The 24,135-nt window shown below is 47.1% G+C and overlaps 1 protein-coding gene across 1 annotated transcript in view; it reads left to right on the top strand.

Moving 5' to 3' along the window:
- Window positions 1-24,135, top strand: part of STAG3 (STAG3 cohesin complex component) — a 2,261,782-nt gene that overhangs the window by 1,126,119 nt on the left and 1,111,528 nt on the right. The window contains exons 16-17 of the mRNA XM_069646424.1: window positions 10,238-10,341; window positions 10,577-10,669. Of these exons, the coding sequence (XP_069502525.1) occupies window positions 10,238-10,341; window positions 10,577-10,669 (197 nt within the window). The remainder of the gene's footprint in view (window positions 1-10,237; window positions 10,342-10,576; window positions 10,670-24,135) is intronic.

Below are 24,135 nucleotides of genomic sequence, written 5' to 3'. Positions count from 1 at the left end.
CACAAAGAGTCTATGAAGAACTTTGTATCAGCAAGGGCGTCGGGTCATCGGCGTCTGGCGTCAACGAGCGGGACATGACCACGGCTGGCTCTTAATGGCTTTGCCGGCATCTCTGAGGTCTTCGGGTGGCGGGAAACCCACCGGTGGAGTCTCCTCGGTCGTCGACAGCCTCAACTTTCTTCAGCAGGACAAAAGCGGTCGACAATGATGAACAAGGGAGTCCTTGGATTAAAGTTTTCTTAGGCGAAGGAGCACGCCGGTGGCGGTCATCAAAGGTGGACTGCTGTCCGGTGCTTTTCTTCATGATTCTGCGACTGTCCCTGTCTCTGGTCGGCAGCCTTTCGTAGGTCTGTCTACCAGGGAGCTTTGGCAAACATCAGCTGGTGCACGATGGTCCCTCGTAGCTTGGGAAGAGGTCTCCTTACCAGGTCCTCTCTTGGATCAGTTCTTGGAGACACAACAGCTTTCAGATTGGCAAAGTAGAGCAGCAGCAATTTTTCTCTTCCAGCAGGTCTTCAAGATTAAGCTTCAGTTTCAATGTCAGTTTCAACTCCAGCTTCTGAACGAATTCTAGCAGTGAGAGGCCCCAGATATACTGTTCTCCCATTCATTCTGCTGGGTCACACTCAGGCGACCAATCACTCAGAAGGGCATTCAGCGGTCAGTCAGCCAAGCCAGGCATACAGTGCATTCAGGCCATCCTCCTCCCTCTCAGACACTCGCAACAAGGAATGTGTATTGGGATAAGTACCCAGCCATTCAACACTACACACTGCATTCATACCAGTTTCGGGCAGGGCTGTCTCATTGTGTTTCATATCAGAAACCATACATCCACAACAAGAAGTGCATATTGGTCACACACTCCATTCACCCAGGTCAGACCCACAATGTACAGTCATTACTAAGGCTACAGCCAGTCTGGCCTGGACTTCACTACAATACCATATATGGAACTTCCACCCAACAGCCAGTCAGGGGGAAGGGACAGAGTCGGGGCTTCCCAGGTCTTTGGGAAAACAAGGTAACAGGCAATAGAAAGCAAGAGGCCACAGGGGCCATCTTGTTTCCTATTGGGGCCTGGGTATCCCAAAATGGAGGATACTCTGAGCACCTGTCAAATTCAGCATGGAGCTACCACCAGCCCATACCCTGCTCCGTGGGCCACACACAGGTGCCCAAAAACATACACTAGTGGCACAGGGTTGCACCCCCACCCATGGGTACCATAAGGGTATCCCATGGTTCTGTACACCAAACCAAAAATGGGAAGAGCTGCACTGCCAGGAGTTCCACATGGACTCCTGGGCAGAAAACAATCCGGAACATAAATGAAAAAGGACTACAGCACAAGGACAGGGATTCCCTATCCCTCCAATGCATTTCCAGCATCACATACCAGGGCCCTAATATGATGAGTGGAATACATCTATGGCCTAATCACCTTCAGAGTGGGCTACTCATTCAAGAGCTGAAAGGCATGCAACAAATTGCTTGGAATACCTCTTGCCCCACAGATTCTGTCAGATATACTGAGGGGAGTGGATCACAACAAAGAAACTCAGGGCGAAGGACTCCAGTGTCTACCTGCACTCCGACAGCAGCAGCGCCACTCTTGGCACCACAGGCTCCACAAGCACAGGTGGCATATGAGTAAAGTTTTTTTTTCGACAGTTTGATGCAGTTAATGTGGCTGCATCTAATGATGGGCATTTAAAAGAAATCTCACTAGAGGTGGTATCTTCGGTGCAGCCCCTGCCTTCACCTCAGGCTCCATAACCAATGTTTCTCCAGCATGGGGTCTGGCATGGATTCACATGCTCATGAATATTTCACGTCGTCAGGCCGGGCATCCTCGTTAAAGAAAAATCAGTATCAGTTTCGTTTCTGATCTGTCTTTCTTAGTAGTAACCAATCACTGATCTCTGGGTCATACTGCCACCAGCCAATGACTGCCCTCTCCCTAAGCCCCTCCCCTGGCAGCCATCCTCAGATTTTTACTGCACGTTCAACTGTTGGGAGTCCTCGTGCTATAGCTCTCGAGCTTTTACTGCGGGGTTTCGCGCTTTTTCAAAACTATTTTCTCATTTTTCGGTTAAATCGAGCCTCAAGCTTCACCGTTCTACTTCTGATCAACGGGGACCCGTTTTGGAATTTTCTACGCCCCAAAAGGGTGAAGTTTCGAGTTACGCTTCTTGGATGATTACAGAAGATCTGAGGCCTACCATGGACATGGCCCAGGACAAGGGAAGCTCGACGCCCGGATCCAAGCTGTTCAGGACCTGCCCTGGATGCGGGTTACAGAATGTTTTCAAGGAGGACGAGCATTCGAGATGTCTCTACTGCCTTCATGAGGACAAGACGCATGGGGAGAAGGACTGTACGTTCTGAAAGAACCTATCGGAACGGACCATGAAGGATCGTCGTTCCCGCCTCGCCAGCTGGCTGGAGAAGGGCCCAGCAGGTGAGAAGAAGAAAAGGTCAGAGCGGTCTTCCAAGTCCTGTGAGGGCGCCCCGGCGACGGGGGCCCAACAAAAGGCTAAGCACCGCGAGTCCGCGGGCACCGGGAGCGCCGAACGGTCGGGCTCTTCGGCTGCCAGGCAGGGCGCGCCTTCCCCGGCACCATCAACCACGAGCCAACGCTCTGGTTTGGGGAAGAGGAAATCCGGTAATACAAGAAAACCTTCTGGAGAGGCCCCGGTCAATCTCGAAGGATTCAGCCGATGGGGAGCGAGGCGGTGAACTTCTCCCCCCCCAAGGTGAAGGCTTCAAGCGCACCCAAGGTGATGAAGGCCTTGATTTTCCCTGCCACCGCGGAGGGAATCCTTTTTCCAGCCCATCGACAAGACCCCCGTGAAGATCCTGGTGGAAAAAGAGGGGGGGGGGGGCAGTGGCCATTACGGACACGGATTCAGCCTCTTGAGGAGGAGCTGGTGGAAGCTGTGAAGAACCTCAACGAGAGGTTCGAGAAGGTACGATCCCACGGGAGGGATCCCGAAGAGGTGGTCGAAGAAAGCAACGGTGGCGCCGACGAGGCCCCAGTGGAGGAGCAGCCATCCCTACCATTGCAGCCATTGGCCGAGCCTCTGGACAACTCGGCGGCCATTTTTCTCATGGCAATCCAAACCTTATGCACAGAGATAAGGACGGGATTACCACGAACCCCGGCGGACGATCCAGAACCGGGCCCGTCGGGAAGCCCTCCGAGCAAGCAAAGGAGAGTTCATCCCCCCGCCCTTCATGCCCTCACGGCCCGTGGAGCCTTCATCCCCCTTGCCGGATCCCAGGGATGACACTGCGACGGATACGACGACGGGGACGGATGACGGTGGTGACGACGGGACGGAACTTCCATCACCACTCCCTTGACGAAATTGGCCCCTTTCACGCCATGATCGCCAGGGCATCCAAGCTCTTCAGCTCTGCCCCGAGGAACAGAAGAAGGATGGTTTCCTCGATCAACAGCGAGAGGCCAAGACAAAGACAGTCCTCGCGGCACCGTTACTCAACGATATCTGGGACGAGGGACTTGCGATCCTGAAGAACCCATCCACGATGCCTGCCAAGAGGGACAGGTACGAGAAGAAGTACCGGGTCCCTGACGCCGCCCCCCCTTGTGCTTCAGGGCTCAACCGACGCCGGATTCGGTCGCCTCACTGGCGGCCAAGAAGAAGGCGGTGGGGGCGACAGCCTCAACCTCTACTTCCCCACCTGACGGCGAGGGTAAGAAATTGGACGCCATGGGGCGACGGGTCATCTCGTCGGCGGCAACGACAATTAAGGTGGCCAACGCCTTAGCGATTGTGGCCCGTTACCACAGGGAGCTATGGTACAAGATAGCTCCCCTACTGGCCTTCCTACCAGACAAGAGGGCAGAGGCCCTGGAGATTCTGCAGGAAGGTGAGGTGGCGTCTGACCACGCCATAACGGTGGCAACAGACATTGCCGACACCGGGTTTCGCCTGTTAGGCAACAGTGTTTGCCTTAGACGACAAGGCTGGCTCAAGGCGACAGACGACCGTCAGGATGTGCAGACCAGGGTGTTGGACATGCCGTTCGACGGCAACAACCTGTTTGGGAAACGGTGGATGAGTCGGTGCAGGCCATCAAGGCCGACACAGACTGCCCGAGCCCTGGGAGTCCTTCAGCAACGACGGCCCTTTCGGAGCAACGGAGGCAGACTGGGTGCCGCCAAGGGATCAGTTGGTGGCTCCTCTACGTACCGCCAGGCGGCCCGCTCCTCGTCCCAGGAGGCCTACAGAGGTCGCGGCAAGCAAGGAGGATCTCGGCGTCGTCACCACGGCGGCAAGGCCGCCTCCAAGCAAGATTGAACCTGCCGTAGCGTCGGGCCCCCACCGAAGCACCCCGGTTGGAGGCCGGCTGGCGAAGTTCGTCAGCGTGTGGAAGTCCATCTCCACCGACCGTTGGGTGCTTGATGCCCTGGCCCACAGGCACACTCTCATTCCAAAAGACTTCTTTTGTCCCTGCATTCCTCCCGGGGCCAAGAAGGAAAATCATGTCCCTCAACTGCTGTTGGAGGTAAAGGCGATGCTCAAGAAAGGTGCCATCAAGCTCGTCCCCAAGAGGCTCCGGGGCTCTGGAGTATACTCAAGATACTTCCTCGTCAGAAAGAAGACAGGCGGTTGGCGCCACATCCTGGACCTACGTCGATTGAACAAATAAATCAAGGCACAGAAGTTCAGGATGGTCACCCTCCAGCACGTGCTGGGGCAGCTGGAGGAGGGCGACTTCCTATCGTCGGATTTGGAGGATGCTTACTTCCCCATCCTAAAAGGACACCGAAAGTTCCTCAGATTCGTAGTCCAAGGACACCACTACCAATTCAGAGCTCTGCCATTCAGATTGAAGTCGGCACCCAGTGTGTTCACCAAGTGCCTAGCACCAGTGGCGGCGCGGCTGCGCCTGCAGGGGATCCATGTCTACCCCTACCTGGACAACTGGCTCATCCGTGCAAGGACAAGAGAACTCGCCGTCGAGCACACGGCGAAGACCGTCCGCTTACTCACGGAGCTGGGATTCTCCAACTACCCGAAATCCCATTTGGTTCCGTCGCAGGTGGCACTGTTTCTGGGAGCGAAGCTCGATACAGTGGAGCGATTGGCGTCTCCGTCGGAGGAAAGGACGAAGGCCATCTTAGGCAAGGTGCAGCGCCTGCTAGCCACGGACGTGGCCAGGGTGAGATCCATCAAGTCCCTCGTCGGAATGATGTCCTCATGCATCTACCTAGTGCGCCTGTGCAGACTACGGATGCGTCCTCTACAGGAGTTCCTCGACGCCCGCTGGATGCAAGCGGCGGGCAGCTTCGAAGACAAGATCCCACTCAACGAGGTTTTCCGTCGGGCAATCCAGGGGTGGGGCACCCGTGCGCACCTCACGGCGGGCACGCACTTTCAGACCCCGGTACATCAGGAGACTGTGACGACGGATGCCTCCCTGGAGGGATTGGGTGCGCACACCGGAGATCTCCACGCAAGAGGCCTTTGGCTCCCGGAGGAGAGGTCTCTCCGCATCAACATCTTGGAGCTCCGGGCCATGTTCTGGGCGCCCAAGTCGTTCCTCCCGTCCCTCAAGGACAAGGTCGTGAGGATCTTCACCGATAACACCACCACAATGTTCTACATCCGGAAGCAGGGAGGCACCAGATCCCCAGCCCTATTCAAGGAGGCCCAGGATCTGTGGCACTGGGCCATCGCCCAGGGGATGTTTCTGGTTCCCTTCCATCTGGCAGGAATAAAAAACACCATTGCCGACTCGCTCAGCAGGGAGCTGCGCTCGTGCCACGAGTGGGAACTACGCCAGGATCAAGTGGATCGGCTCTTCCAACGATGGGGCAAACCCCAGATCGACCTGTTCGCAACAGCCTCGAACTCGAAGTGCAAGAGGTTCGCCAGCAGGTTTCCCCAACCAAGGAGCATGGGCGATGCTTTCTCGTTACCCTGGGACGGCCTGTTCCTGTATGCGTTCTCTCCGTTGCCTTTGCTGATCAGACTCATCAACCAACTCAAGAGGTCACGGTGCAGGATGATCCTTGTCACACCGGCGTGACCGAGACAGATCTGGTTCCCGGACCTTCTGGACTTCTCAGCGTCCCCACCAGTCAAGCTGTCGACGGACGCAGATCTTCTCTCCAGAGAGGGAGGTGCCATTTTTCATCACGACCCGGTGTAGCTGAACTTGCAGGCCTGGCTCCTGCAGCACTAGAGTTTGGAGGGTACGATATTCCGTTTGACTGCAGAGAGGTTCTTGCAAAGGACGGGGTGTCCTCAACTCTCAAGTGCTACGGACAAAAGTGGAAGAGGTTCTCTGTCTGGTGCTGTGCACAGAAGATCAACCCTCTATGGATTACGGCACCTCAAGTGCTACCATACCTGCTGTCGCTGGCCAAAGCGGCACTAGCTCACACTTCCATCAAGATACATCTGGCAGCGATCTCCCGATACACCAGAACTACAGGACGGCCGTCCTTGTGGTCTCATCGACTGGTGAAGGAATTTATGAAGGGACTGTTCCGATCGTTCCCGCCGGTGAAGGCTCCAGCCCCGGCGTGGGAGCTCAATGTGGTGCTGACCAGGCTCATGGGGCCGCCATTCGAGCCTTTGCATTCGGCTCAGTTGAAGTTCCCGTCATGGAAGACAGCATTCCTTGTGGCCATCACCTCCGCACGACGCGTGGGAGAGATTCAGGCCCTGTCCTGCAAGCCTCCATACTTGATTTTCCACGAGACGAGGGTGGTGCTGAGGACGCACCCCCTCCTTCATGCCCAAGGTGCCGTCTGACTTCCATCTTAACGAACCCTTGGTGTTGCCAGTTTTCTTTCCGTCGCCTTTGTCGTCGGCTGAGAGGACTTTGCACTCGCTGGATGTAGCTAGTGCGCTTAAGTTCTACGTGGACCGAACAAAGAGTTTTCGGAAGACATCACAGCTGTTTGTGAACTTTGGACATGTGAACCAAGGGAAGGCTCTCTCGAAGGCTTCCATTTCCATATGGCTCTCCGGCTGCATCATGCACTGTCATCGGTTGGCTAACTGACCGTTGCCCGGCCGTCCGTGAGCCCATTCGACCAGAGCGATCGCTGCTACTAAGGCGTTCTTGTCTGGTGTGCCCCTGCTGGACATCTGCAGGACTGCCACATGGAGGTCGACGCACACCTTCACGAGATTCTACTGCGTCGACCGAGATTCAAGGGAGGAGTCCAGGGTCGGCCAAGCAGTGCTGCGCAACCTGTTCGCCTGAAGGTGTGCCTGGTGAGTAGGTAAGAGTTGCTTAATGTTGAGTTTAAATGTAATGCTTAATGTTGAGCCTTTGCCACCTCCCGTAGTTGTGCACGTGTGTACTGCTATGTATTCTTATATTCATGAGCATGTGAATCCATGCCAGACCCCATGCTGGAGAAGGAACAAGTTACTTACCTGTACCTGTTCTCCAGCATGGGTCTGGCATGGATTCACATGCGAACCCTCCCTCCTTCCCCTCTGCGGCTCTTCACTTGGTCATACTGCCACTTTACGCGCTACCAAATCTGAGGATGGCTGCCAGGGGAGGGGCTTAGGGAGAGGCAGTCATTGGCTGGGGGCAGTATGACGCAGAGATCAGTGATTGGTTACTACAAAGAAAGACAGATCAGAAACAAAACTGATACTGATTTTTCTTTACCGAGGGTTCCCAGCCTGACGGGGAATATTCATGAGCATGTGAATCCATGCCAGACCCTTGCTGGAGAACAACAGTTACAGGTAAGTAACTTGTTCCTTCCTCCTCCAATACAAATGCCAATTCAGGTTGGTCCCGGCTCTCCCGCAATGTCAGGGTTAACCCGTGCTTGAGACACTGAATCCACTCCAACATATGCTAGAAAATGAGGCATCTCATCCAGCGGCATGTGGACTGGGACAGTACTCCTACAGTTCATGATACTGACGAAGAGGAGAAATAAAATCATTCCTCAGCCAAGGCGTTAAACGACCGCTTGGAAGGGTTGGCAGATTTTGACGGGGGTACCAGCGCCTCAGCAGGCTCAGCCGGAAGGAGGAGTTCTAGCAGAAGTCGAGTGACTCGTCGTTCTGGCCTTCCTTTTCATAAGGACGTCTTGGAAGTGGCTAAAACGTTGTGGGGAAACCATGCTCTTCAAAGGCTATAAATAAGTGTTTGGATGCTAGATTCAGACAACTGGATGGAGAGACTATTTTGTTATCTTCACACCCACAGCAGCATCTTTGTTCCAAACCGTCAGCAACATCTTCCACTGCGACATCAGCAGCAGCTTGCCTTTTCCAGGAAGACAGCTATGCACGGGTCCTAATGGGTTCTTCTCACCACACACCCCTCCTCCGCACAAGCCTCAGTATAAAAAAAACAATGGGGGAAGCGTTACTGATATTAACAACGTCCTACATTACCTGATCCCGCACCTCAAGACATCTGAACGAGGTTAAAACAAATTGTTTCGAATAATGACACATTGGAAAGGGAGAATGAGAAACTTACTGCTAAATATATCCAAAAAGGATATCCCAAAACTGTAATTGCAACAACTCAAACCAATGCTAGCCCCATTCAACGTGAGGACCTCCTGAAGGCCAGAACTAAGATGCACAAGATTCACTTTCTTTACACTTTCAAATACTGAAGTAAAAGTCACCATGTGGCTCGACATCTCATGAAGACCTGTAAACTCATACAATTGGACTCGCAACTACAACTATTCCCAAGACATCACCTCATAGTTTACAAGAGGTAGAAATGTCAGGGATCAATTGGTGAGGGCTGAAAAGTCAAAACCAAACCCACAAACCATATTCTGCAAAAAAGTGTGGGACATTTCCCTGTCTCCATTGCAGCAATTGCAATGTCATGCAGGGCAGCTATGTGAGAAACCCGCAAACAGGGGAAAAAAATAAACTAAGACTGCCATATGCGCCTCGAGTTCAGTGATTTACTGCTTAAGAGTTGCCGTTGTGGGTTTCTGTACGCGGTTCAAACAGCAAGGAAGGTGAAAGATATATGCAATGAGCATAAAAGCAACATAAGAACAAAGTATAAACGTTCATCCGTTGCCAGACATTTCACGAAGTAGAGTCATGTAGTAGCCCAATTGAAATGTATGGTACTAGAAGTGGTACATAAATTCAATCGAGGTGGGCATCTAGCTAAAAAAACTGAATAAGAGGGAATCTCTACTGGATTGAAAAGTTGACGGCCTAATGGCATGAATGAGGAGTTTTATCTAGGAGCCTTTTTGTAAATGTGTGCCATAATAATCATAAATGTTGTAGCATGTTCGCCCCCTCTGCAAACATTCACCTGGAATAGTCTCCCTTTATTCCTGATGTCTTTTGAGCATAACATACTCTTATTGTATGGGTATGTATATCACATTAAGACATCTAAGATATAGGGCCTCGTTACGACTTTGGAGGTATTTCAGAGGTAAATCCTTTGAAATACCACCAACCAGATTTACAGCTACCACCAGTTGGAAACCTGTTTTTTTTCTCCTGAATGTTTTTTGATTTTTCGTATTCATTCCTTGCTATTGCGCTTTTAGCGTAGTTATTTTTGCACTGTAGTCCTTACTGAGATTATTTTGTGTTCTGTATCGTACTGTTGGATATTGTACAGTGCTCCTCATGGCAAGGTTTGCGCTGCATCAAATAATGGAAATAAAATAAGTGTATTGATACACGTGAAGCGTAATCTATACAGAAGCATACATAAAATTAGACTCCATTCTTACAGTGCATATTTGGATTTTATTAATTATCTAATAAATTTCCTGTCTAATGTTGGGTTTAGTCTTAAATACAGTGTATCTATCCATCGATAATGTTGCAGTGAAAATGGCCGCCAGGTGGCGACATTGCCCTAAAAATGCACCCTCTAGACAATCGTACACTTTCCCCAAATAGTCTAGGATTGGAGGTAATGTTATAGAATGATTCCCCGCCTAGAATATTTGGGGAAAGAATTTTAGGCGGCAGGGAAAACGTTGCTTACCTGGCAACTTTTTCACTGCAACATTATCACATTGTAAGCCTTGCATCTTCGTATTGCTCCGCCTGTTACCCCTGGGTTTGGTGTACATTGAAAATAAACATACATAGAACCAAATACAGATGGTTTGCCCTGTACTTTGTAACGTAGAACCATTGATATGGGGTTCTCCCTTCTTGCTGTTTATTACAAATTTTTCCACCGTCTTATCTCCTTTCCCTTTCAGAACTAAATGACAAAGAGGAAGGCGCCTTGATAGAAATTTTGGCCTCCAGCATTAGGCAGGCGGTTGAGGGCCAACCGCCAGTTGGGAGAGTCTCTAGAAAGAAGGTACCTCAACATCCCAACGCCAACCATTTTCTTTGGCTTAATGAACAGTGTGACTTGTCAGGCACCTACTAACTCTGTTACACTTCTTGATGTGATTATGCTCATTACAATGATGAGGAGCAGTAAAATTACTGATGTGGCAGCGGTTATGTTGTAGTTTTCGTCACCTCGCCATCCGTGTGTCTGCCCTTTTTATTGAGTAGGTTCACTGAACCACTTTACTTGTACTCCCCAGATTGTTACAATGAAGGAAAAGAAGGCCCAGGCAGATGAAAAGGTGAAGCTGACACAGCACCTGATCCTGGTACTGCCACAGCTACTAGCCAAGGTACTGTTGGTCTGATGATATTTGTGTAGTTCCATCTGTCCAAGGTACTGGATCCAGCCTCCTGTACTCATTGTAGCTGAAACCTGAACCAGGTAAACCCCACTTGTGCGTTTTGAGCCCATCACTGTTCGCCCCCCCTCCCACATTCCATCCTCCAAAACATGCTGTTTTTGCATTAAGTTCCCCTTCTGATTCCAGATGTCTGGATCTCAACTTCCTCCAGCCGTTCCAAATCCACCTTCATTTTTTCTTAACCAATGAATGATTGAATTATTTGTGACCGCACAAGTCAAATGTAAACTTGAAGTACGTTTTTGTTGTTTTACTCGCTGCCAGCATTTCTTTTTAAGGTACCTATGTTTGTCACAACAAACCACTTTTAAGTAGTAGGAGTCCTTTGGGAGTCTTAGGGCATGCAGTACACAAGCCATGTACACCCCAAAGCTGCTTTTTATTTAGCAAATTGACATTTCTTACCACCTGAACTGCATCTCACAAATTAAGAAATGTTCACTTAGCATGAGTGATTCTGTTTATTCCTGAAATGGAAATTCTACAAAATGGTGCACAATTTGAGCTGCTGAAAGAATCCTATCCAGGTAAAAAATTAATTAAAGGGGAGACGAGACAATGGGTGAGGGAGAAGTATTTCACATTTCCCTGGCTTGGATAGTGCCCTTTGCATCCTGATTTGAATAAACCCTAAAAGCTCTGTGGCTAGTAATTATAAGCATCATTGTGTTGTGCATTCTGGTAACAAAACATTATCTTGTAAGGTGCGCAAATAAAGACCACATGCATTTTAGAGCAACCCCATGTACAAACTTGTGGCCCACAGGCTTCCGTACTCAAGACTTTGAATGGTGTCTCTTTTTTTTTTTTTTAAATCAAATTTGTCATTTACTTATTATACAGTCCCTCAATAAATACCTTCCAATTCAATGACATATAGCTCTTGTCAATTTCTACCCCTGCCTGCCCACCCTACCCTTCCCATGCAATGCAATCAAAACCTGTCCCCGTCACAACTCCCACTAACATTCAATGTTTTTACTCCCGCATGGCAGGTTAGCATACGTAATTGGCGAAACATGGAAGCCAAGCTCCCTCTATGGCCGTGCATGCCTCGTCTATTAAATGTGTTGGATATTACATATCGTATATGGCCTTCGCTTTCTGCACCCATTCTTTTTCAGTGGGGATATTACCTCTTTTCCAGTGCTGAGCAATGCAGCTTCTCTCCGCCACTAATAAGGTTCGCACCTTGTGAGCCACCTCCTCTTCCACCTCATCCTCCGCATGCACTCCAAACGACAATAACCATGGCAACAGTGTCCTCTGTATCCTACCTAAATCTTTAAGCCAGTCCAGGACCTCCGTCAAGTACCTCTGTATCTGAGAGCAACCCCACCACATATGGTAATAGTCACTCTGCAGCTGCCTGCAGCGGTATAGTCCGCCCTTGGGTACATTCTGGCCAATGCAGCTGCGGGATAGTGCCAACGATGTATCAGTTTGACAGCCTGCTTTCTATATTGCAGAGATAAGGAAGATAACTTTACCCTCCTACATATCCTACTCCACAACTGGTCAGTTATCTCTATTCAGATCTTTAGCCCATTTTCCCTTGTTGGCAGGATGTCAATAGGGTTGTTATGCCTTAACTCTCTGTATAACGTAGCTGTCCGACCCTTCGTGTTTGTGTCCTGCAGTAGTATTTTTTGAAAGGAGGCGAGATCCCTTTGTAGGTTGCCCCACCACCCCCACCCTGGCTTCGTGCCTTTTAGCTGTAAGTACCAAAAGACTTAGTCTACCCATGTGAAGGCATTGTTCCAGTCGTTCTAGGGACAAGAGACTACCCCCTCCCACATCTGCCCCGCCCTTGCTAGGCCTGCTTCGTACCCGGATTGGAACTGTAGTGGGTCAACAGTAGTTTCTCAGGGGGTGGTGCCTAAATACAACTAAGGGGCAAGGGCCATGTCGACAGCCAGTCTGTTGTGCTTTTTTCTCGCCAAATTGACCAGAAAACCTCTAATACAGGATGCGCCAATACCCTTCTGGGGATCTCCTTCTGGGGAGCCCACAGCCACTCACCCAATGTGACCGGGGCAAGGACTGTATTGTCCATGTGAACCCACTGTTTCCCTGATGAGGGGGTATAGATGGTCCACCATGATGCGCATTTGTGCTGCTTTAGAATCCCCCTTTGATTCTCTCATTGCCCCGCAGCCCGATACCCATGGCTCGATCACCAGGGCGTACAGCAGAAGTGACAAGGGTTAGTTCAATATGTGAAGGGTCTTCTGCAAATTATCTGAGCCTTGGCTATTGTAAATAAACCCTAACTGGTCTGGGGTGGATCAGCCTGTGGAGGCTTCTCTAACCTGGACGCCAATATTCTCATAGCTATCTTGGCGTCCACATTAGGAAGGATATAGGTCTGTAGGCTGTGCAATGCACACAATCCTTTCCCAGTTTGGGGATAACGGCTATCGGTGCTTCCAAAAACATGTGTGGTATATCATCAGCAACCTTGATTGAGTTAAAGACTTTGCCATAAGGTGGCTTATGTCTTGTAGTATCTCCTCCCCTGTGATGTCTGCCCCTAACATGGACCTCTCCCCTGTGGTCAGCTGTGGGATGGGGAAGTCCTTCGAATTGATTGTGTCCTCCCACGTATTCCTCCAATATCTATTTTTTTATTCTTTTTTATTTTGTTGGCACAGGCTGCTGTGCGTCAATGCTGTAGACTCCATGTCCCTCTAGGCCCTCCGGCTCGAGGATGTCACCAAAGGTATATATAGCATGCGCAGCGCATGTTGTCTTTATTTCCGTTTTTCCGAATAAGCTTTCGCTTTGTGAACTATGGCGCGTTTCAGATATTTTTCTGTGAATTACCAACAATGTCTGTCTTCACCTCTGACACCGCGAAGACCAGGTTTAAAAAGTGCCAAGACTGCGAAGCCAAGATGTCGCTGACGGACCCGCATCGAGTATGCTTGTGGTGTCTCGGTGTGGGCACAAGACCTCGGACTGTCAAAAGTGTCAGTCAACGACCCGGGAAAGCTCTGAAGGAGCATAAATGGGAAATTGGCAGTAGGTAGACTCCCCAAAAAATCCCCTTTGATTACCCCGTCGAAAAAACATTCTTCTGACGAAGCGAGAGGCGGAAGAAAACTAAAAGGTCCAGTTCACGGAGTGGCACCCACAAACTCCTTGTCCAGAAAGTTGAAGAAAAGGCATCATAAATTGCCTACTTCATCATCCTCATCCGACTCCTCCCCAGAAAGGACTAGATCTTGTCCCACTAAGGCCCCTACTCTGGCTGAATGGGAATCATTCAGGCAGGAAATGCTTGTTAGGCAGAATCCTGTGCAGTTTCCTTAGGGAGCACTACAGAAGATTAAGACTACAGGTATGAGCAATAAATCCCCTTTTGTATCAGTCTGTACCACAAATATTTAGTTGGTAGCTATGGCTAAGCAGTCAGACCTATCTCAAGAGGGAGATGAGCAGTATTCAGGGTTTACACAATAGGACTACAATACTATGGATCAAGGAAACTCTGACCAAAGCTTTGTATTAAAAGGAATATATATAAATATACATATATATTTTACACTTATAGTTCAACACATCAATCAGTTATTAAAGCAAGTTAAAATCAGTCAAGAAAAGTATACACAACTCCCTGATTAAATTGCAGACAAGTTTGAGCAAGAGTGAAAACTGAGCAAAACGGCACAGTGAAAACCAAACACAAATGGCACTCTTATCAATTTCTCACAAGGGAGTGAAAGAACAAGTTATACAGAGATATACTCTTAGACACCCTAGCAACACTTCCCAATAAGATTGTGCACAAGTTTAGGCAAGGCAGTACTTTAGGTATAATACTGAGCTGAAAACCGAGCAAAATGGCACTTTATAAGTTTAAAAAGAGGGAAGGAAAAGGTGGTTATAAGAGTTGGGTGCACCAACACATTTCTAGGTGAGAAGCAATCTAGAGAGGGCAGTTCTAACTGATTTAGCTAGAGCCAATAGGCCTGTGCCAGAGTCACTGGTACAGGGCAAAGTGCCTAGGGGCAAAATGTTCTTGTAGCTGCAGTCAAGTGTTTGTTAAATGATTTAGAAAACGGTGGTTGCAGAAAGTGAATGACAATGTTAATCGATAGCCAACCCAGGAGGTAGGTAAAGGATTTCAAACACCTTTAGCAATACCCTGCTGAACAATGTACCTGAAAAGTGGAAGCGGCTCCTGCGGTGGCTGTGGTTCCTGGAAGTTCCTGGCATTCGTGATGACCAGCAGAGGAAGAGAGGCTCTCGTCATGGAGGAAGGCTCGAGTTACTGCACTGCCAAGCGAAGAAGCCAGCCGCGGTGATGTCGAAATCGGGCACCTGGCTATCCGATCTCTGAATGCAGGGCACTGGCGATTTGACCAAGGCAGGTCCTGGAAGGCGATTGACAAACTGGTTGGCCCCACCAGCTCAAGGGAAAGAAGGCTCTTGCAGATGACGATCTTCTCTCGTCGTGTGGAGAAAAGTGGTGAGACGCTGCAGCAGGGCTTCACCAGTGGTTCAGTCGTTGCAGATGTCTTTGGCTTCTCTCCTCTTCGGCTTCTTAGTTCCAGTGGTGACGTCCTGCTCTTCCAGTCCTCAGGACCCTGCTTTTATGCAAAAAAGACCCCCATTCATACAGCCTAGCTGTCACTCACACAGCGGAGTGGTCTTATTGGCGGGAGACTGTCCAGCCTATCAGGGCAGAGTGCGACATGAGTTGCTGAGGCAACCCTATCCAGGGGGCCTACTCCCCCTCCCACACAATGGACCCACCCCAGACTCAGTGGCGCTGAAAGGAGGGCTTCTTGGCAGAAGCCCGCCAGAAGGACGAACAAAGGATCCCTGACCTGGTTAGCATCTTAGAGACAGACACGAGAGAGAATTTATATAAAAGTTCTGGCAAATAAAACCTACCGGAGTAAAGTTAATATAAAAATAAACCGGTGGTATGTTGGAGGCTGTCAGTAAATGTGGTAGCCTCGAACAATGGGAAAATCCCATAGGGAAATATTTGCGGTCGAATATTTTAGGTAGTAACCACTGCCACCAGCCAGAAACTTTTGTGAGGGAGACTGTACGGTACCCTCTCGAAAATGAACATAAGGGAAAAACTATTAACCCTTGCCAGTACCTTCTTAGTAAGATGGTTTGTACTGGTTTAGTTCATAAAGATTGACTAGTAAAGTCAATAGGGACTTTACATGCCCTGGGAGACAGTAGTCAGTCCCAGGGTATGGAGTCTATGTTTGGGGGTCACTATGACACCCCTGTGTTACTACACGGAGGGTGCTGTGTAACACATGTGTAGAAAGATGGTTCCTGTGAGGGTGAGATAAACCCCATAGACATTAAACACAAAAAAATAGCCTCGAACACACACAGCAAATATGCCTAAGAGTGGGAAAAAGAGTCTCACTCTTAGCAGGATAAAAAAACAAACCCTTCAAATCCAGCAAAACTGCTGGGGGACTCTATAGATAAGGGACATTAGCCATAGAATGAGAATTCTCCCTAACAATGCTCAACATTTCCGAGAGCCAGAAACCCTTGAAGCAAGTAGGCCATGCTCCTACTGCACCTTCTGAAGCTGGTAAGGAAAGGGCTCGAGCCAAATCCTGCGTGCCCTCGTGCCCGGACAGAAGGCCAGATTCCCATCGAGAGCCATTGAGGCCTTGACACGGAAAGTCATTGTGGAATCCTTAGAGCCATCGAAGTCTGTCCTGGACAAATTACAAGTCGATGTCGAATTCATCAATGCCATCGAAGCCTCCAGTGCCATCGACGTCTAAAACATAATCGATGAAATTGACGACTCCATGGACATCTGGCTCGAAACCTTCTAAGCCATTAACGCCTTTACCTGAAATTCAGAAAACCTTTACTCCTTTACGAAGGAAAGATTTCTTTAAGTCTCTCTCTATTTTTGAGGACAATGAGCTGTCTGATGATGATACACCCTTTGGATAGCAGTATGGCACTCCAAATGTCCCTGATAGTTTCATATCCGAGGAATCCAGGTTAAGGGACTTGCATGAACATTTACAGACGGCCAGTGGAGTGGACACTTCACCAGAATTGGATTTTTGGAAAGCCTGAATCGGATGATCACGCAGATGCCTCTTACAGACAGTTAATGACAAGGGCAATGGATTATCTGGAATGGAGCAGGCCTGCCTTCTCATTCGAAACAGGATGAACTCACAGATATCCTAGGCAAAGGTCTTCAAAGGGATCCTATCCTACTTTTTCATGTCGCTCTTCAAAAAAGAGTAAGTGCTAATTTGGAAGCACTGGAATCAAGTCCGGCAGCAAATAAGAACTTGACAAAGAACTACTGGCTGTCAAGTAGTGACCCCCGCTACTTGTAAAAACATTCTACCCCAGAAAGTCTGGTGGTACAAGCAGCAACCGCTACCTCAAGCAGGCTGCTTATCCGACCATCCCACCAGATCGGGATGATAAACGTGTAGACGGCTAGTCTAGGAAAGTCGTTTCTGCTGGGAACATGGCTCTCAAATCAGCCAACTCCACATGCGCCCTTGCAAAATTTACTTGCACTCTATGGGACTGTATATCCATGGTGGCTGAACACATTCCTGAAGGGGAGGGAAGAGATGGTTTCTTGGCCATTGTAAAAGATGGCAAAGAGGCCATGTAAGAGTCTCTTCAGTCGTGTTTATATTCTGCAGACTGTATCAGCAGAGCCATGGTGGCAAGCACCATGCTATGCAAGTTTTGCGTGGTTAAGAATTAAGTAATTCTGTATTTGCACTGGACGTGCAGTCTAGACTTCTTAATAGGTCTTTTGGAGGGTCTCATCTTTTTGGCAGCAAGGCGGACGAAAGCCTTAAGAAGCTTCAGACCTCGAAGGCGGCAGCCAAGTCTTAAGGTGCCACCATTAGGCAGCCTCAGCCCTTTCACTGTAGTGGATCGTCGTGGAGAGGTAAATCTTTTCGCTACTACTCAGTTGGAATGGTGAGAGGAATGGCTGGTCAAAGAGGCCAAAGAAGATTCCCTTGTGGTGGACGAGGGAGATGTACAAATCCCACCCAAGCAGAGGCATCTTTACCTACAGCCACTGCTTCAGCCGACTCAAAACCTCTCTGAGGTCTCGACTCACGACACCCCAGTGGGAGGCAGACTCAGCATCTGTGAGAATAGCAGGGTATTACGTCAGATGCTTGGGCATTACAAACCATAGCTTAAGGTTACTGCCTCCAGATCATCCACCGGAGAGCCTTTCTTTAAAGGTTCCAGATCCATTCCTTGTGCAGGAAATGTTGACCCTGCTAGAGAAAGGTGCTGTAATGGAGAGGAACAAAGGATGGTATTCTCCATATTTCTTAATCCCCAAGAAGGACAGAGGACTGAGACCCATCTTGGACTTGAGATACTTAAACAAGTTCCTCAGGAAGGACCAGTTCAAGATTGTCACACTTTCTCAGATCATTCAGGCCATCCAACTCCAGGATTGGATGTGTCATTGGACCTTGACTATGCTTATTTTCATGTGCCAATCCATCTCAAGCACAAAGTTCCTGAGGTTCGCCGTTGGCAGTTCTCATTGTCAGTTTCGAGTTCTGCCGTTCGGGCTGTCCTCCACCCGAGGGTTTTCACCAAACTGATGGCGGTGGTGGCAGGGAGTCCCTGGGCAGGGGATTCAAGTCTACCCCTACATGGACAATTGGCTGATTAGGGCGCGTTGTACCAAACAAGTCCTGGATCATCTTTGCATGACCTGCCACTCACTCCACAGACTGGGCTTCTCCCTCAATTACAAGAAGTCCCACATGATATCATCTCAAAAGCTCCAGTTCACGGCGCGGTACTGGATACATCCTTGGGAAAGACCTCGCCACCCAAGGTGAAGGCTCAAGACATTCTGCAGATGGTCACCAAATTTGAGTGCCCAGTGTCTACCGGCCTTTGACTTCATGGCATCCTGCATTTTTCTGGTGCCAGATGCTTGTCTGAGAATGAGATCCCTTCATTGGTCGCTCAGTATCTCCTGTGGTGGGCCTGCGAGGTAGATATTCTGAAGGGAGAACCTTTTTGGCAACCATGGCCAGAGAGAACCGTAGTGACGGACGCCTCACTCATGGGTTGGAGAGCCCATGCCAATGATCTGAAAATCTGCAGTCATTAGTCTCCATCAGAGTTCAAACTACAAATCAATCTTTTGGAGCTGAGAGCAATCAGACTTGTGCTGATGTTATTCTGCCCTCTCTACCGGGAAAGAATGTTCTAATAATGACGGACAAGACAGTGGACATGGGTACGATGTCCTTTCTTCGCAGGATAAATCCTTGCTGGGTTTTTCTCTGCTGAAATTTTATAGAAAAATCTCATAGAATTTTGGGGAGGGGGCTACAAATATATCGCCAAATGGAGACCAGATTTATTTTAGATCTTGAATCGAAAAAACCCAAAGGCCATAATCTTGGCGAAGAATTATATACATATTTAGGAACCTGAGAAGTTGGTCTATCAAGAACTAATAATGATTGGTTTTAATTGTTCTTATTGTCTTGTGGAAATAATTTGGGTTATTAGTATACATTAATTTCAGTTTGTTTCTTAACTGATAGCTTGTATATCTATAAGAACTTCAGAAAGCTACTGCTTGGTAAGATGCTTTTTATTATATCTTACTCAAGATTTTTAACATTTTGTGTGTAGTGGCTGGATGTGGCTATATGAATGTTCAATTAATGGTGTTTACATGTGTTTTTATTCATTTTAAATTTCTACTCCGCGGTGGTTCCCGTACAAAGATAATGAGAATGGTCTCTAGGAATAGTTAATTCTGCTACCTATATCTAAATATAGGTGGTCTAATTTTGATTCATGTTTACATAGATGCTAATTGTACTCATAGATTATATTTGCACTATGCACTTTATTATTCTATCCTTAGTGAAATTCCATTTGCACTAAGCACTTTATGAATCCATGCTAAATGAGAACCTCATGCAAATTTGCACTTTAAATGGTTACGCGAAGCTAAGCACAATGCACTTTATTGATTAGCATTCGATATGTATTGATTCATGCACTTTATGACCCGTTTACCATCTATTAGCACTATGCACCTTATTGTAAAGGTTCAGATTTTCTTTTTGGTCCATTAAGGTTGACATACCATTTGCCTTTAAAAACCTCCGCAATTGAAGCGGTTGCATTGTTTATTCATGTTATTTTCGCCTCAGGCAACACTTTAATAGGAGCGAAATAATCTGGCAAGGTTGCCTTAATTAACAATACTCTACTGAATGCATATAAGAATGTGTCAAAAAGGCTGGGAATTACAATTACATTCCCACGCTTATGTCTATCCTGATAAAGGCGTGTTAGTAATTTTGTGTATATGAAAGCTGTCGTAATAGCCATTACAAAATGGCAACCATGCTTATTAGCTCAAATAGGCTGAGTTTTGGTAGCAATGAAAACTAAAAAAGGGACCACCACTGGCTGTGGAACCATAGAGTTGGGAAATGGTGGGTATATCTGCACAATGTCACTGAGCACTCACTTGTACGTGATCAAGCAGCGAGGAAGCTGTGAAACGCGTTGTACCGTGTGATTTTCTACGTTGGCTGATGCCTCGATATTTTTAAAGGAAAACCCATTGCTTTTTGTGTTCAATAACGGACAAAGCTTTACTCTGGCGAGTATTTCATTGTTTGGAGTGCCATCCTCTCTGGGAAGAAGAAGAAATCATTGTTTCCCTTTCTTTGGAATATATATATATATATATATATATATATATATATATATATATATATATATATATAGTTTGGGAATACAAAAACATTAAAGGGGATGGGGCGCGGGGGGGGGGGAACCCGATCCCAAAAATAAAAATTAGATGTTTTCTCGATAATATTTCAGCTAGGAAAAACCCAGCAAGGAAATGAAATGGAACCATGTCCATGTACTATCTCAACAAGAGAGGTAGTGTAGGGTCACTACCACTGTGCAGAGGCAATTCAGCTCTGGTTCTGGGCAATTCAATGAGGAATCTCCCTATCGGCAGTTCACCTAGCCGGAGAGCGGAACACGGCGGCGGATGCTCTGTGCAGTCAGAGCAAGTCTCCCACTAATGGGAACTAGCTCAGAAGTCCTTCAAGAGATCTTCGTCCTTTGGGGAACACAAGTGGATCTGTTCGCGACACTGTCAACTGTTTTGCTTCAGGACATTTCGGAGACGTGTTCGTAGTGGATTTGGAGTTTCCAGTGTTTGCGTTTCCTCCATTCCCTGTAATTCCTAATGTGATCATGAGGTTGAGAAAGTTCGGGAAATCCATCCTAATTGCCCCGGATTGGTCCAGGTGGACGTGGTACCTGAACCTTCTGGACATGTTTATCTGCCTTCCAATACGTCTCCCACAAAGATAGAACCTTCTCTCGCGAGAGGAAAGTTGGGTTCTCCATCCAGAGGTCAAGACACTCAGCCTTCACACATGGTTTCTGAGAGGCTGAGGAATAAGGATTGGGTCCTCCCGGATGACGTAATGGAGATTTTGTTTTCGACCTGAAGGCCAGCTACAAAGTCTTTGTACCCGCTGCCACTGGAACAAAATCTGCTGCTGGTGCAGGGACAAGAATGTGGACCCTTGAGGATTCCAAGATGGCAGCGTGTGGGTGAAGACGCGCCCTGAGCTCCTGCGCAGCAAATGTGAAATCGCACGCAGAAGCAACCACAACGCTATAGTTGCCATCCCCGGGAACAGTCTGGTGCGGACCACACACCCAGAATAACTGCGGTCACGGAATTGGCCCTTGTCAAGGTCCAGTCTTGAATCTTCCTGCAGGAGTGATGCTGGCCCACCAGACCCCCTAGTTGTGCCAACTCAACAATCTCTAATAATACAATTACCAAACTGGCAAACACAAGGGGAAAGGGGAATGGAGAACAAAACAAAAGCAGATCTTCACTGGTCTTTTCTATGAAGACTTCTCGACTACTGGTTTTCCATCTGGAACTGGTGTTCGGAATTGATGATTCCTCAGTGTCGCGTCTGTGAAGATCTAAACATATATAATATACTATTACCTTCACTTTAATTAACCACAAAAACTTTAATATATTTTCAGTTTAAGGAAATATATATATATATATATATATATATATATATATATATATATACCTGCAGCCTATGCTTGATAGCTGATAGGCTTAATATCGCTCAGTATCTTTCTTTCTGAATCTTTAATATCTTCTTTTACTCAAACTTATAGTCTCGAGTATCTTAATTTATTGTGAAGCATTAATAGTTAAAAATCCTTCAAATAATAGTCTTGAGATTTAAAAGTGTTCTTGTCAGAATATTGATGTCGGAAATTTACAATCAAAAGTTTATATTTTTCTTGGTAACTTTCACTTACTGCAGTACAAATGTTGAAGAGGAACACGCTACTATTGACATCTGGAACTAGCGTGCTCATACCTGAACTCCCATGATGAATATAAGAATTCTTGACTGAAGATGTGCTGTCAAATAAAATGAAGCTAACGAAAAAACATGAAGCAAATGGCACCGCGCACTTCTGGAAGATGAACCGCGCAGTAGAAGAGGAGCCGCGCACACTGCGCACTCTGGAGAGATGAACCGCGCAGTAGAAGAGGAACCGCGCACTCCGGAGAGAGGAACCGCGCAGTTGAAAAGGAACCGAGCACACGCGCAAACTGGAAAGGGTCCGCACACTAGAAAATGAGCACTACCCAAACGGAAGCCAATTGAATAATACGTCACAACCAGGAAGTATCAGGAGCTAAACAGAGGACGCCCGATACACGTTTTAAGGTACTTTACTCAAACAATCTATGACGAACTTCACGCGCACGCATGAATTCAAATAACATTCGATAATTTAGCATTGTAAAACACCACTAAAACTTGACTCATGTAAACAATATATACCTAGATTCAGAAATACTATTCCAACTAGAAAATTATTAATATTAAATATTAATGCAGCCGCAATTACAGGGAAGCGAAAGTTTACTTTACCAGCCGGTAAACAACACGAGCAAAGAGTACTTGAAAGTTCATAGCTTAGTAGGATTACTTTCTCAAACGAATATTGTTTCAAAATAACTTATTGACTCCAATAGTAGATATTAAATTGATAACAAATAATAAGTGTTAACCACTTATTGATTTAGCTTGCTTCATCTGCATAGAATTTCTTCTTTCAACACTGGATGAGTTCTTCTTGAAATAAGTTTCTCTTCTCAGTAGTTTTTTCCTTCTTAAAATGTTTCTAAAGATCACTTTAGTTAAATTTTTTAGAGAGCTAAATAACTGCAACCTTCCTCTAAGGAAACTGGAATGAAAGGCAGTTTAGAATCTTAGTGAAAGTTCCAAACTACCTCACATCATCTCTCATCCAATCACTGTTGTGGAACGGACCCTCCATCTTGGCTTGGGAAATTAGGCACTTCCTGAATAATTTTACATTAAGGAAACTTAAGTAAACAATCAGATGTTTAATTCAGAACAAACACCCAAACATCACTCAACATTACTCCTACAAATATCTATGATGATGTAGCCTCCTAAATGGTAGTTTTCTAATAAAGTGTCCCTTTGAAAATGTGGAAATATGCCATGGAATCCTGACAGTACCCCCTCCGTAATGCCCTGACCCAGGGCCAACCTTATCAGGATGTAAATGATGAAATCTAACCAATCTAGGAGCATGTATATTTTCTACTTTTTCCCATGAACGCTCTTCTGGACCGTATCCCTTCCAATCAACTAAGTATTGAAGTTGACCACGAACCAGTCTTGAATCTAAAATAGCTTGTACCTCAAATTCATGCTCATTATCAGAAAACACAGGGCCAGGCGCATCATTAATTATGGTATCCTTCCTGAAGCTTTTCAATAAACTAACATGGAAAGTTGGATGAACTTTTAATCCTGGTGGTAACTTCAATTTCACAGATACAGGAGAATAAACCTGTTCAATTTCAAAAGGTCCAATATATCGTGGACTAAATTTATTCCTACCCTTCAAAGGTACATTTTTTGTAGATAGCCATACTTTATCCCCAATCCGATAATTTGTTTCTTTCCTACGTTTTCTGTCTGCACATTTTTTGTAAATTAATTTACTCTTTTCCAAAGCCTGAACTGCTCTTTTCAAATTTTGATCCATAGCTAACAACCTACTTTCAACATCAGGGACCTCTATATCATCCAAAACCACCCCTCTCAAAAAACGTGGATGGGAAACCTTGATTTAAGAAAAATTGAGACATAGAAGTTGAATCCTTTGAAGAATTATTATAGCAGAATTCTGCCAACCAAAGTAATTCCAACCACCCTTGATCAGCACCAAGATAGCATCTTATATACTTCTCTAATTCTTGATTCACTCTTTCGGTTTGACCGTTA

Source organism: Ambystoma mexicanum, chromosome 1p (assembly GCF_040938575.1).
Source record: "Ambystoma mexicanum isolate Mex_15411 chromosome 1p, UKY_AmexF1_1, whole genome shotgun sequence".
In the NCBI taxonomy this organism is placed as follows: domain Eukaryota; kingdom Metazoa; phylum Chordata; class Amphibia; order Caudata; family Ambystomatidae; genus Ambystoma; species Ambystoma mexicanum.
Note: the sequence above shows the minus strand (reverse complement) of the source record. Positions and strands in the feature narration are given on the sequence as shown.